This window comes from Chiloscyllium punctatum, chromosome 35 (genome assembly GCF_047496795.1).
Source record: "Chiloscyllium punctatum isolate Juve2018m chromosome 35, sChiPun1.3, whole genome shotgun sequence".
NCBI classification, from domain to species: Eukaryota; Metazoa; Chordata; class Chondrichthyes; order Orectolobiformes; family Hemiscylliidae; genus Chiloscyllium; species Chiloscyllium punctatum.
The window spans coordinates 5,549,538-5,562,914 of NC_092773.1; the positions used below are offsets into that span (position 1 = coordinate 5,549,538).

Consider the following 13,377-nt stretch of genomic DNA (forward strand, 5'->3'; position numbering starts at 1 on the left):
CAATAGACAGGTTCTCCAAATGAATGATGACCAGTATTTGAATTCATTTCTCACAGGTCGAAGTGAGGTGCAACCCACTCCTGTGTTAAAACACATTTCAGGAGGATTTCACGTCCACCCCTTTCTGTAACTACCTGTGTCCTCCAGTTATTGGTCTCCTTATCTGTGCAAACACTTTTCATCTATCTACTTCAAACTTATGAATTCGAGTTTTTGAATCTCTCAAGTTAAATCTGCCAGTTTATGAACTGCTCCTAGCCAGCTCTGTACAGTCGTCTCTGAGGGACGAGTCAGTCTGATTACAATCTTGTCGTGATATAAAAATTCAGATATGGAGAGGGGACAAATTGCAAACTGATCTGCAAAAAAACACACTGAATTCTTGGTATATGTACTGTGAGCAGTGGCTATTTGGAGGAATGTTTTTTGTTGCAGTATATAATTTTATTTTTCACACATCCGCATCACAACAGAATATTAACCTCATGTTTGTAAAAGAATTGAGGCTGTTATCAACAGATCTGTTGCTTGCTTGTTCCTGGCTCCTGCTGTCACCACATTTGCTGCGCTGTTATCCTTGTGCACTCTGCTTTTGTTAGAGCTTGAGTTGGGAAGGGCAGGACAGAGACTGTACTCAGTCCTTTAACGTTGTATATCCAAGATGTTGTTCTTTGCCATTGGCTTTGAAGGTTGAGGGTAACTGGTGCCTGGATGCATAACCCCCAAGTCTCTCTCCACCCCAATTTGGAAATGTATCAAATATGTTGATAGTCAGAATTCTGAAACTTCCAAAAAAACATCACTGTGGGATTTCCTTTCGCATAGTAACTGCAGTGGTCGAAGGAAACCAATCACTACTGTTTTCTAAAGGAGTGGTAATAAATGCCAGCTTTGATAAATCATTAAAATAAGATAAAAATAAAGTTAATTCCAGTATGTGCAGCAACACAGAATCATGTTCCACTACTTTCTCCACATTCTTAGTTCCAGCATTGAAGACCATACTTGGAAGTGCATTTACAAAGCAGCGATCGTATGATTTGTGTTGCTCGCATTTAATGTCTTTGAATCTGTTGCTGTGTTGCTTTTAACAGTGTTCTGATGATGGTGCTGCTTACTGTTTGTTCAGTTTCCTGCTTGCATTTTGCTTCTTCCTGCCAGGGAAGCTCAGGAGCCCCTTCCTCCAGTCCCAGATCAGCCAGCCAGAGTCCCCACTCTCACCGGTCCATTCAGCAGCCCAGTCAGCAACCCAAGGTTGGCACTTCCACTTTTAGGTTTGTATGTGGTTGTTGAAACCAGCTCAAGCTCACAAAGGGCTGACTGACAAACCGAGTGTAGTCTGTCAAATTAATTTTGTAAACATACTCTCAGCTGCATTTGTCAGCTTGCAAGTACACATTATGCTATCAGTGGTGGACAGCTATCACCTGTAGCCATGTGAATTGAATAGCACAAAAGTGTTTTACTGGTCATGCTCGAAGCTCCGAGTGATATCAGTCAGCCCTTGAGCTGGATGGCAAACTGCAAATCAAGGTCATTATTGATAGATACATAAATTACAGGACAGACATTTGGTCCAGCTGCTGTCTGAAGGTATTCATGCTCAGCACCATCCCTAACCTGCCTGAATTCATCTAACTGTATCACCAAATCTCACTTGGGCTGCTTTAACATGCCCACAAATCTGTGTGTTTGCTTCAATTCGGTCCATGCAGTACCAAGTTTGAAATTATCATCACTTTGAAGACAATTCCCCAGAAATTTACCCAAGTTTTGGACTTGGTGGCGAGAACTTTTCCTTTCAACTCTTTTCTGAATATAACCTCTATCAGGGCATGGCCACTCCTCTTGTTCTCTGATAAGAGCCCTCCCCTCCCATTGATACTTTGCTGCTTTAGCTTCAGTTCTGGTATCATCCCTGTGAAACAACTGTCTTTACTTGGGTTCCTCTATATCCCTTACATGCAACCCGAATACATTAATATGAATTCCAAAACTGTTCATAATCTTCCAAATGTCATCAAACCAGGGTCAATGCCGTTTTACACAGCCTTGAGTTCTCATGAGCACAGTTGACACATAGGTTAGACTTAAGTCTTGTCTGTGTATACAGTTGTAATCCAGACAACTGATGGTTGGAATTGCATAACTACCACATCAAGCTTTCCTGAAAATTACCTGATTTGCAGTCTTGCATTTGTACAGAGCTTTGTAGTAGTCTAAGAATTCTGTTTGCTAACTTGCCCCTTTTCTTTCCACTCCCCTTACCTGGTTTCTCCCCTTACCTGGTTTCTCCCCTGTTGATAAATGATATTTAAGCATAACAGCATATTGCAGTTTAGTCAACACATTGTTGACGGAGTTTCAGTGCTTGATGGCCTGTTGAGATACTGAAATGGTCATGTGATCCTCACCAGGCACTCAAAATGCTCCAGAAGCCCACCCAACGGAAGAAGAGCCTCAAACCGAGTGGAATGGTACGTCACCAATTGAGTTGGGTTCCCGGTGTACCTGTTAGTAATATTCCGTGTATGTTTACTGGGGATTTGAACAAGTTGATGAGAAGCATTACAATTTGGTTTTAGCCCGTTGATGTCCCTCGGTTGAGATGCTAAACATAAAAACTAGGAACAAAAGTAGGCCACTATGCCTTTTGAGCCTCCTCAGTCATGAGGTAGCTTTCCCAAAGAGAGTTAAGGAAAACGCAAAGAGCTTCCATCAATAGATTAAGGGCAAGAGAGTAACTAGGGAGAATATAGGGCCCCTTACAGATCAGAGATGAAAAGTGTGGTGCTGGAAAAGCACAGCAGGTCAGGCAGCATCCAAGGAGCAGGAGAGTCGATGTTTCAGGCATAAGCCCTTCGTCATTTCTGATGTGCTCTTCCAGTGCCACCACTTTCGACTCTGATTCTCAAACATTTGCAGTTCTCACTTTCTCCCCTTAAAGGTCAGCATGGCCGTCCATGTATGGAACAACAGGAGTTGGGTGAGATGGTCAACTAATATTTTGCATCAGTGTTTACTGTGGAGGAGGATTTGGGAACTTAAAATAAAAATTGAAATCTTAAAAAGAATTCATGTTGCAGAAGTGCCGTGCTGGAAGTCTTAAAACGCATAAAGGTAGATAAAGTCTCGCAGGACCTGTTCAGGTATATCCCAGAGCTTCATGGGAAGCAAGAGAAGAGATTGTTTGGTCCCTTTCTGATATTTTTGTATCATCAACGGTCACAGCTGAGTTGCTGGAAGATTGGAGGTTGGCTATTTGGGTGCCATCATTTAAGAGAAGCTGTGAGGAAAAACCAGGGAACTACAGACTGGTAAGCTTTACCATCAGTGGTGGCTAAGCTGTTGGAGGAGAGTCAGAGGGACAGAATTTACATAAATTTGAAAGCCAAGGACTGACTATGGATAGTCAGCATGGTTTTGTGTGTGAGAAATCGGTTTTTGAAGAGATGACCAGGAACTTTGTTGAGGTAAGAGGAGTAGATGTTGTCTCTATGCAAAATGTGCAGTAAAGAATTCGACAAGATTCCGCTTGGTTAGTGAAGTTAGATTATATGGGATCCATAGTGAGATGGCAATGGGCCGAGGAGTGGCAGATGGAGTTTAATTTAGATAAATGTAAGGTGTTGCATCTTGGTACGGCAAATTCGGGAAGGACATCTACACGTAATGGTAAGACCTTGAGGAGTATTGGCAAGCTAAGAGACTGACACAGTGCACGGGCATAGTTCCTTGAAAATGGAGTTGAAGATGTATAGGGTGATGAAGAAGACATTGGCATGTTAGTGTTAATTGGTCAATGCATCGAGTATAGGAGTTGGGCTGTCATGTTGCAGCTGTACAGGACATTGGTGAAGCCACTTTTGGTATATTCCAAAGAATTCTGGTTGCCCTTTATAGGAAGGATGATGTTCAACATCACAGGGTGCAGAAAAGGTTTACAAGGATGTTGCAGGGCTGAGACAGTTTGAGTAATACGGTGAGGCTGAACAGGCTTTTTATCCATGGAGCACCAGAGGCTGAGGGATGACCTTATGGAGATGTATAAACTCATGAGGACATGGATCAGGTGAGTAACCAAGGTCGTCTTCCTAGGTTGGGGGAGTTCAAAACTAGAGGACATAGGTTTAAGGTGGGAGGAGAAAGATATAAAAGGGACCTGAGGGATACCTTTTACACACCGTGGGTGGTGTGTATCTGGAATGAGCTACTGGAATGAGTGGTTACAGTTACAACACTTAAAAAGAGCCTAGATGGGTTTATGAAATAGGATGGGTTTAGAAGGATAAGGGCCAAATGCTGGCAAATATAACTAGATCCGGTTGGGAACAAAGGTCAGTGAGGATGAGTTGGACTGAGTTGAGTGGATTCTTGAGAAGCAGTTGGCGTTATGCTCAGTGGTAGAGATATTGGTAGGTGGAAAGATTGGTGTCCAGTGACGCAGAAGCTGAGCACTGAGAGTCTAATTCATCTGATGTCCCTAGACTATGCTGATTCTGAGAGGCTTCTGCCATGTCCCAACACCCTGTCCGTGATAGGATTTGGTTCTTAGCTTGAAACCTTGCAGTGTGAACAGCTTATTCCACTGCCTTCAGACCTGTCACGGAACGGAAAAGGTAGGACAAAGTACATGCAAGCAAACTGAAGGATCTGTATCGTGACATGAGGGGTGTATCTGTATGTTTCGAGGTGAGCCTGGAGGTAAGGTTAGGGGTCAGAGAGCATTGGAGCTATGAGTGGCATTTGGGAGCCTGAGGGTAAGAGGTGGATAAGAGCCGTGGTATGGATGGGATGAGAGCCCGGGGATAAATAGATGCGTCTCTGTTCTGGATGTTGCAGCATTTCTTTGGTTGGTCCTCTCTCTAATGGCCATTTGTTTTGGTTTTGCTTCCATACAGATGAGAAGGTTGACAGTAAAGAAGGTTATAGCTGGCAGTTCCACCATTCTGAAACTTTAGAGCAGGATGATGCATACGAGGATCCGGATACATGTGTGCAACAGCAAGACAGCTCCAAGCATGTTGATGCAGTAAGTGCTTTCCAAAATTGTCCTCTTTACCTCTCCCTAGCCCCAAAAACCCTTTTCTTTCCTGTTTGAATCATAATCCCTACATCGTTTAACAGGGCCTGGATACCGTGCACCTTACTGTAATCACCACCAGGAAGTGGTGCCAGTGAGGATCTAAAATTTGAATTTAGGCTATTGTCAGAAGCAACAAGTATCTGTAGATTTTTAATTCACCACAAACTGGCTTTTCAATTTAAAATAACAACAAAATGGCTGCAAGTAATGATTGGACTATGTGAACTTGAACTGATGCTTTGCTAAGTTGTTTGTATTTAGAGATAAGAGAGAACAATGGATTTTTCATAATATGAATCGTAAGACAGAGTGATTTGGTATTAGAACTAACCTTGAACTGCGAGCATGAGGTGGTGATCTACGTAAATTAAGAACCCTTTCCCAGGGAATATCATTGGATTAGCTTGCTGTCAATCATGTCACCATATTAGAGTTGATTGGACTTTTCTTGTAATTAAGGCTACTACCTTTTAAGAAAAACCTATAAATAATATGTAATTTTCAAATGTAACTGTGCAATTTCTCCATGGAACACAGAAGTTTTTAACCTCCGTGTTGCTGGACAAATCTGCGCCAGGCTGCCTTAATTTATTAAACTGGTAACCTTGCTTTAAACAGACCGTATGCATAGTGATTCTTTTGACCGATCTCGAACCAAGAGGCCCTGCAAGGGGATCTAGATCTTCACTGGAAGCCCTCCACATCTGATGTGTCTCTGTCATGATTCCTTATTTTCCATGCAATATATTTTTGGGAATTGGAACATGTGGAGTTCAATGGAAATGTTGCCTCGTTTGCACTCATTCCTCAAAACTTTTCCCAAGTAACAATGTGGGAGGCTGTTCAATAGATCTCTCCTGGCCTGTTGCAAGGTGACACTTGTATGTCTCACCTGACTGCTCTGGTTTGCAGGGCTTTAAGTGCAGTGTAATCCTGGGGTGATTCAAATGGCTTTAGATATTTGTCTTGGTGAGAGACAGCTGTCTTAAGAATCTGACTGCGTGTTGAAACATATCACAAAACTAGCTGCTTTTAATCCCGTCTCCTAACTTGAGGCTTATGAAGAGATGGGCCATTGGAGAGAGAAGTTGGTTTCTATTGGGTGGTCAGAGCAGCCATTTCCACAAGTTCAATTTGGGCCCCATAATTTTATTCAATGAAGAGGCTGTGAAGCAGATCAACTGCACGGGTACCAGACATGGGGGAGACTGAGTCTAGTCGTAGCGATGTACAACGTGGAAAAGACCCATTGGTCTAAATTGTCCATGCCGACTAGATATCCCAACCCAGCCTAGTCCCACCTGTCCCAATCTAGTCCGTATCCCTCCAAACCCTTCCTATTCATATACCCATCCAGATGCCTTTGAATGTTGTCATTGTACCAGCCTCCACCACTTCTACTGGCAGCCCATTCCATACACGTACCACTCTCTGCGTGAAAAAGTTGCCCCTGAGGTCTCTCTTATATCCGAACCTGTGCCCTCTAGTTCTGGACTCCCCCAACCCAGGGAAAAGATCTTGTCTGTTTAGACTATTCATGCCCCTTATGATTTTATAAACCTCTATAAGGTCACCCCTCGGCCTCCAACGCTGCAGGGAAAACAGCCCCAGCCTGTTCAGCCTCTCCCTACAGCTCAAATCCTCCAACCCTGGCAACATCCTTGTAAATCTTTTCTGAACCCTTTCAAGTTTCACAACATCCTTCCAATAGGAAGGAGACCAGAAATGAGAGAGGGACAAACTGAGATTGTTTTTAAAACAGGAAATGGACAGACAAACAAAGCAGTCAAAATGAAGGGGCTTGAGAGATTGGCATAAACTGTCTCCAGAGGCATGAGTTGGGAAGTTGAGGTTAGAGATTTAAAATATTTGGCACAGAACTAGAAAGGAGGGATGAATTTGCCTGCTTAACAAGTTCAGATTTGGAGTGTATGTCATTGGAGTTATGGAAGCAGATTCAAGAATAATTTTGAAAAGACTTTAAGAGAACAAGTTGTGTGCATTATTTGTCTTTTGCATTCATTTCCTAGTCTCTCTGTCTTTGTTTCAGGATGGTGGAGGTCAGGTGGCTGCCGAAGATAACAATTCATGCCAACCTGTGGCAGAAACTCAATATCAAGGACTGTGTGCCCGGGCTCTCTATGATTACCAGGCCGGTAGGTACTTGTAAATAAAAACAACTGTGTGCGTTGGAAATCTAAAACAAAAACAAAGTAATGGAGAATCTAATACACTATTTTGGTTGCAATAGGTATATATAACAGCATTTACACCAACAAGAGTCATGTAGTTCACCAAGACATTCATCAACCAAACTTAAAATTACGTTAACGTTTGGTCCCTTATTGTTTCAGTTAAGTCAGAATTTTTAAGGTTCACCTCCTGTTCATGAGAGGAGAATTTGTGCTCTGTTTGGGTTACAATGAGATCCAGTTCAGGCAAAAGGTCTTGCATCCCAAGAAGCATGATCCTGATAGTGGATCAATCTGTTTTTCAAATGGTGGGAAGGCCTGCGAAAGCTGTATTAATTTTTTTTATTCATTCGTAGGATATGGGTGGTGCTGGTTAGGCCAAAGTTTATTGCCCATCACTATTTACTTTTCAGAAGATGGTGGAAATGTTGTGGGCTGTGTGGCACTTGGAAGGGCATTCCAGGATTTTGATCCAATGACACAGAATGGTTATATTTCTAAGTCAGAATGGTGAGTGGTACGTGGTGACATTTCCATGGATCTGCTGCCCTTGTCCTTCTATACGGAAGTGGTTGTGGGTTTGGAAGGTAGTGTCTAAGGAGCTTTGGTGAATTTGAGCAATGCATCTCGTAGACTACACGCTTGCTTGTTGTAGGGTGTTTCCAATTGTGTGAGACTAATTCAGCCATAAGTGGTCACACTAAACCCACTCACATACTGTCACATATTACCTTTGTGAACCATACTCCAGGATAATAAATATTGCAATTAACACAACTTTCAGATTTGGCTATGAGAGTATGTTAGTACATACAGTGAATCCCAATATGACACAACAGATAATTGCCAAGCAGTTGCATAGTCACAGTTATACAGCATGGAAGCAGATCCATCAGTCCAACATGTCCATGCTGACTAGATTCTGAAACTGATGTAGTCCCATTTGCCAGCACTTGGCCCATATCCCTCTAAACTCTTCCTATTTATGTACCCATCCAGATTCCTTTTAAATGTTGTAATCGTTCACACCTCTCATGGAAGCCCGTTCCATAGAATCCCTACAGTTTGGAAGCAGGCCATTCGGCTCATCGAGTCCACACTGACCCTCTGAAGATCATCTCGCATAGACCCAACCCTCTTCCCTTATCACTGTGAGTTCCTTATCACTAATCCCACAGTCCGAAGATGTGCATGCCAGGTGGTAGAAACTGGAGCACAAGAGGAATCCTGTTGAGAAAAGGGGAGAATATGACAACTCCGCAGAGTCACTCGAGGCTGGAATCGAACTCCGATCCCTGGCTATGTGAGGCAGCAGTGTGAACTGCTGAGACACTATACTGGTCCATACACTTAGTACTTTGTGCGTGAAAAGGTTGCCCCTAGGGTCACTTTTAAATCTTTACCCTCTCTCACTTTAAACCTCAGCCTTCTAATTTTGGACTCCCCTATTCTGGGTGAAAAAGACTTGGTCTATTTATCCTAACCATGCCCCTCATGATTTTATAAACCTCTATAAGGTCACCCCTCAGCCACCGACACTCCAGGGGAAAGAAACCCCCAACCTATCCAGCCTCTCCCTAACAACCCTCCAATGCTGGCAGCATCCCGGTAAATCTTTCCTGAACCCTTTCAAGCTTAACCAGAATGAAATGCAGTGTTCCCCACCATTAATTGTACAAGGCCTGCCCTGGTTTGCCGATGCAGCACCTTGCATTTTACTAAATTAAACTCCATCTGTTGACTGAAAGCCTTGTTTGAGTGTGTATTACTTTCCGCCCCTGTCTAGTTGATATTAGAGTCATCGAGATGTACAGGATGAAACAGACCCTTCAGTCCAACTCGTCCGTGCTGACCAGACATCCCAACCCAATCTAGTTCCAGCTGCAGCACCCAGCCCATATCCCTCTAAACCCTTCCTCTTCATATACCCATCCAAATGCCTTTTAAATGTTGTCATTGTACCAGCCACCACCACATCCTCTGGCAGTCCATTCCATGCATGCACCACCCTCTGTGTAAAAAAAAAAAAAAGGTGCCCCTTAGGGCTGTTTCCCCTCTCATCCTAAACCTATGCCTTGTAGTTCTGGACTCCTCCTCTTCTTCCCCCCTCCCCCTGGGAAAAGACCTTGTTTATTTATCCTGTCCATGCCCCTCATGATTTTATAAACCTGTATTAGGTCACCCCTCAGCCTCTGATGATGCAGGGAAAACAGCCTCTGCCTATAGCTCAAACCCTCCAAACCAGGCAATATCCTTGGAAATCTTTTGAGATCCCTTTCAAGTATTGCAACATCCTTCCAATAGGAAGGAGACCAGAAGTGCATGCAATATTCCAACAGTGGCCTAACCAATGTCCTGTAGAACTGCAACATGACCTCCCAACTCCTGTACTCAATACACTGATCAATAAAGGAAAGCATACCAAACGCCGCCTTCACTATCCTATCTACCTGTGACTCCACTTTCAAGGAGCTATGAACCGTATTGTAGAACAATGGAACTCCTGACCTTGAGTATTAGAAGACATGGAACTGCATTCCAGTGGACTCTTATCTCCTTGGTTTTATAAACCAGTGAATGTTATTGCTTGCCTTGTCGATTTGGAAGCAGTGATGAGGTGATGACTGTCACTGTTGGGTGGGATTGATTTTAGTTTAGAATTTGAAAAGCTTTGTACTTTATAGTCTTGGGGGCAAACAGGTTGTTTTTTAAGCAGGGTCCCTTTTCCCAAACCTGGGATATTCCTTGGTGAAAAACTTTAGGTTTAAATTAATATGTTTTAGACTGAAAGTGGATGGTGGAGGGAGTGCAAGTTATGACTAAGGCCATTTAAGGGGGATGCTTTGTCCAGGATGGTGTCAAGCTGCTTGAATGTTGTTGGGGATCCACTGCTTGGAGCGGCAGTATTTATATGGACTGCTCCAATTCACACTCTGGTCATTGCAAATCCCCAGGATGTTGATGGGGAGGATTCAGTGATGGCAATGCCTTTGAATGTCAAGTGGTGGTGGTGGTGGTTAGATTTTCTTCTGTTGGAAATGGTCACTACTTGGCATTTGTGTGGCATGCATGTTACCTGTCAGCCAGGGGGCGGGGTGTGTTGGCAACCCAATTAAATGGGGAAATTGGATATCCGTAAAGTTTGTAAATAAGAGCATATGCAATAGGAACAGGAATAAACTGTTCACCCCCTCGAGCCTGCTCAGCCATTCAATAGAATCATGGCTGATCAGACATGCTCACATTCACTTTCCTGTCCTTCCCCTGACTTTGGATTCCCTGACTGATCAAGAATCAGGAACTTGTCTGTTAATTTGTTTTCTCTCTATCCCCTCTGCTTCTCATCACCTCATTTCCCCTCCCTCCTGCTTTTCTCTTTCCTCATTCCATCCCACCGCCTTCCTGTTGGACGTTTGCAGCTGATGAAACAGAGATTTCGTTTGATCCAGATGACATCCTGACCAGCATCGAGCAGATTGATGAGGGCTGGTGGCGGGGTTATGCAGTGGATGGCAGTTTCGGTATGTTTCCAGCGAACTATGTGGAGCTCCTGACTGGTTAGTCAGCGCAGAGCGTTGACCTTGCTGATGGTGCCCAAACCACTATCTTATAAGCATCAACAAGGTCTTTTCAATCGCCAATTGCAAGCCAAATCTACTGAGTGCCTCAAGCTTTCCTTTCTCATTTTAACAGGGAAGGGCTGTGGGTGGGAATTTGACCACGGGATTCAAGTTTTCCGTCTTATTGTTTGAAAGTACTGGTTTAGTAACCACTAGAGGGCTGTATTTTCCCTTGTACCATGCCCTCACTCCCCTCTTTGTTATCCTGACCCATGCACTGCTTTGTCCAACCCTCACTTGGCCCCCAAAGTTATTCAGCAGATGTAACTGGCCAGGGCCCAGTTGGGTGGTGCAGTATCAGGGGTCTGTCAGAGTGCTGAAGGCCAGGGAACAAGGAAGGACTGGAGTGGGGACTTAACCAGTGACTCTCCAAACTCGTCCGGACCAAGAAAAGACAACTTAACGGATGGTGGGAGAACTTTCACATTCCTGGACATTTGTCTAATCAGATTTTCTTTGTGCTAATTAAGAGGGCTGCAAACTTAGCATCTTGCTGTACTGCTGGGCTAATGGCTTTGAATGGTGACACAAAACTGAAGTACTGTAGATGATGGGAATCTGAAATACAGAGTGGCAAATGCAGGGTCAGACAGTGTATCAGCAGAGAGATTGAATAAATACTTCTGTTTAATGGCCTTTCACTGGAATTGGAAGCTGCTTGGTCGGGCAGTGGAGGAGAAGCAGATTTGAGACACATTCAGAATCAGAGTTGAACAGCAAGGTCAATCAGTGTTAATCTCTGTGTTATTCCTCCAGCAGAATCACAACAATGGGAGTGCAATAACACCCAGTTGTGTGTTCATCTTCACCATGTGTCCATGTCCGTACCTTAATGGTTCCTCTCCTCAGTATTAGTTGAGCCGCAACTACTTGCTTGTAGGAGGAAATGAAAGTTTTCCAGACATTGGCACTGTTCCTTCTGTTCAATACTGGGGCTAGGGGGGATTTAAGAGAATCCTGGGGTGGAATCAACTGCAGCAAGCACTCTCCCATTTCATCCCTGTTTGGATGTTGAGACTTGCCCTGCTCAGCCTTCACTGACCGCAGTGTTTGTGAGTTGTGTGTTAGATTAGTGAGATTGTGCTGACTGAAAAATGTGGCCTTTATCTGGGTTTTAATTAAGGCTATCTAAAATGTTAACAATTGTGAATCCTGAGTTTTTTGAAATGATTTTTTAAAAACATGAATTATGCCAATGCAAAATATGAATTGTTTCCGGAGTATCTCACAGGCGTGTGACTGGCAGTATTCCTTGCATACCCCACGGTATTTGGATCTGGTATACGGTATCTGGAGTGAACCATGATGAGTTTGTGACAAACTAGGAATATTTACCAACTCAATCTCTTCACTTCTCTGCTTTCCTGAAAGTGTCACTTGTTGCATTGTCATTAATAAAGGTGTTTTTCTTGGGGGTCCTGGTCTTCCTGTTTGTATTTTTATGTAGGAATAAAAAGCAGTGAGGTGAAAATTCTGTGCTCTGCTCCTCTCATGAGTAGATATTCCCAAAGTTAATCTGTGTCCTGTGTATTCTTCAAGGAGTTTGAATATTATAAAACCTATTGCACTGTGATATTGCAGGCCAATGTGTCATTCATTGTCTGAGCGTTTTCTACACTGCTTTTAGAAGTTTCTTAGTATCTGAAGACTGGGCTGTCACTTTTTTGACTTTGCTGATAGTTCTGTCAGTATTTCCTAGCAGCAAAGCACTCTGGGGAGACTCTGTTGTGATTGAGGAATAAATACATCAGAAAATGTCTGCTCATATACAAAATGATGTCAAGTGGGACAACTGCCAGAGTGCAGGTGGTTTGAGAGACACTGCTGCAAGTGCAGCATTCCACTCGTATGGCACAGTGTATAAAGAGGGAATGTGAACACAATCTCCTGAAATTAGTATATGTCTCCCCGCCCTCAAACTGAATCATGATCAGTTGTGATATCATGGGGGTAATTATGACGATATCATTGATTTGCAGAACTCCAGCCACGATTGTGCTTCAATGCTGTAAAAGCCCAAACCACTCAGTCAGTTACACTGTTTGTTTGTCATTGCTTCCATATTGGAAAGAGACTGGGTCTTGCCTACCCAGTGATGGCCTAAAATGCTCCAGCAAAGGAAGTTGTACTGGTTGCAGCTCTTCAGCACACCACCTCCCCATTAAATTAAACAACGTGCCCTTTCGTCTTATGGCAGGCAGTGTCCAATGGAAAGCCTGACTTTTGGAAGCAGAAACTCTGAGGTCTTGTTTACTGAGGCTTCTGCCAAACTGTTTTGTTTTTATTATTATTCATTCAGAACATTTGGGCATTGCTGGCTGGGCCAGCATTTACTGCCCATCCCCAATTGCTGAGAGGACAGTTAAGGATCAATTGCAGTGGGTTTGGAATCTCTCAAAGACCGGATCAGTTAAAGGTGGCAGATTTCCTTCCCTAAAGGACTGATTTTTCCAACAATTGGCTGTGGTTTCATGGTTAA

At 43.4% G+C, this 13,377-nt stretch overlaps 1 protein-coding gene across 2 annotated transcripts in view; it reads left to right on the forward strand.

Annotated features, from left to right (window-relative positions):
• The window catches only part of dbnlb (drebrin-like b), a 37,334-nt gene extending 25,022 nt beyond the window's left edge, over positions 1-12,312 (forward strand). Inside the window, exons 11-15 of one of the 2 annotated variants that reach the window (XM_072553865.1) lie at positions 1,162-1,254; positions 2,418-2,477; positions 4,902-5,032; positions 7,137-7,242; positions 10,698-12,312. In XM_072553865.1, the coding sequence (XP_072409966.1) occupies positions 1,162-1,254; positions 2,418-2,477; positions 4,902-5,032; positions 7,137-7,242; positions 10,698-10,840 (533 nt within the window). In that variant the 3' untranslated portion in view covers positions 10,841-12,312. The remainder of the gene's footprint in view (positions 1-1,161; positions 1,255-2,417; positions 2,478-4,901; positions 5,033-7,136; positions 7,243-10,697) is intronic. The other variant, XM_072553866.1, reaches the window with a different exon arrangement.
• Positions 12,313-13,377: the final 1,065 nt, after the last annotated feature.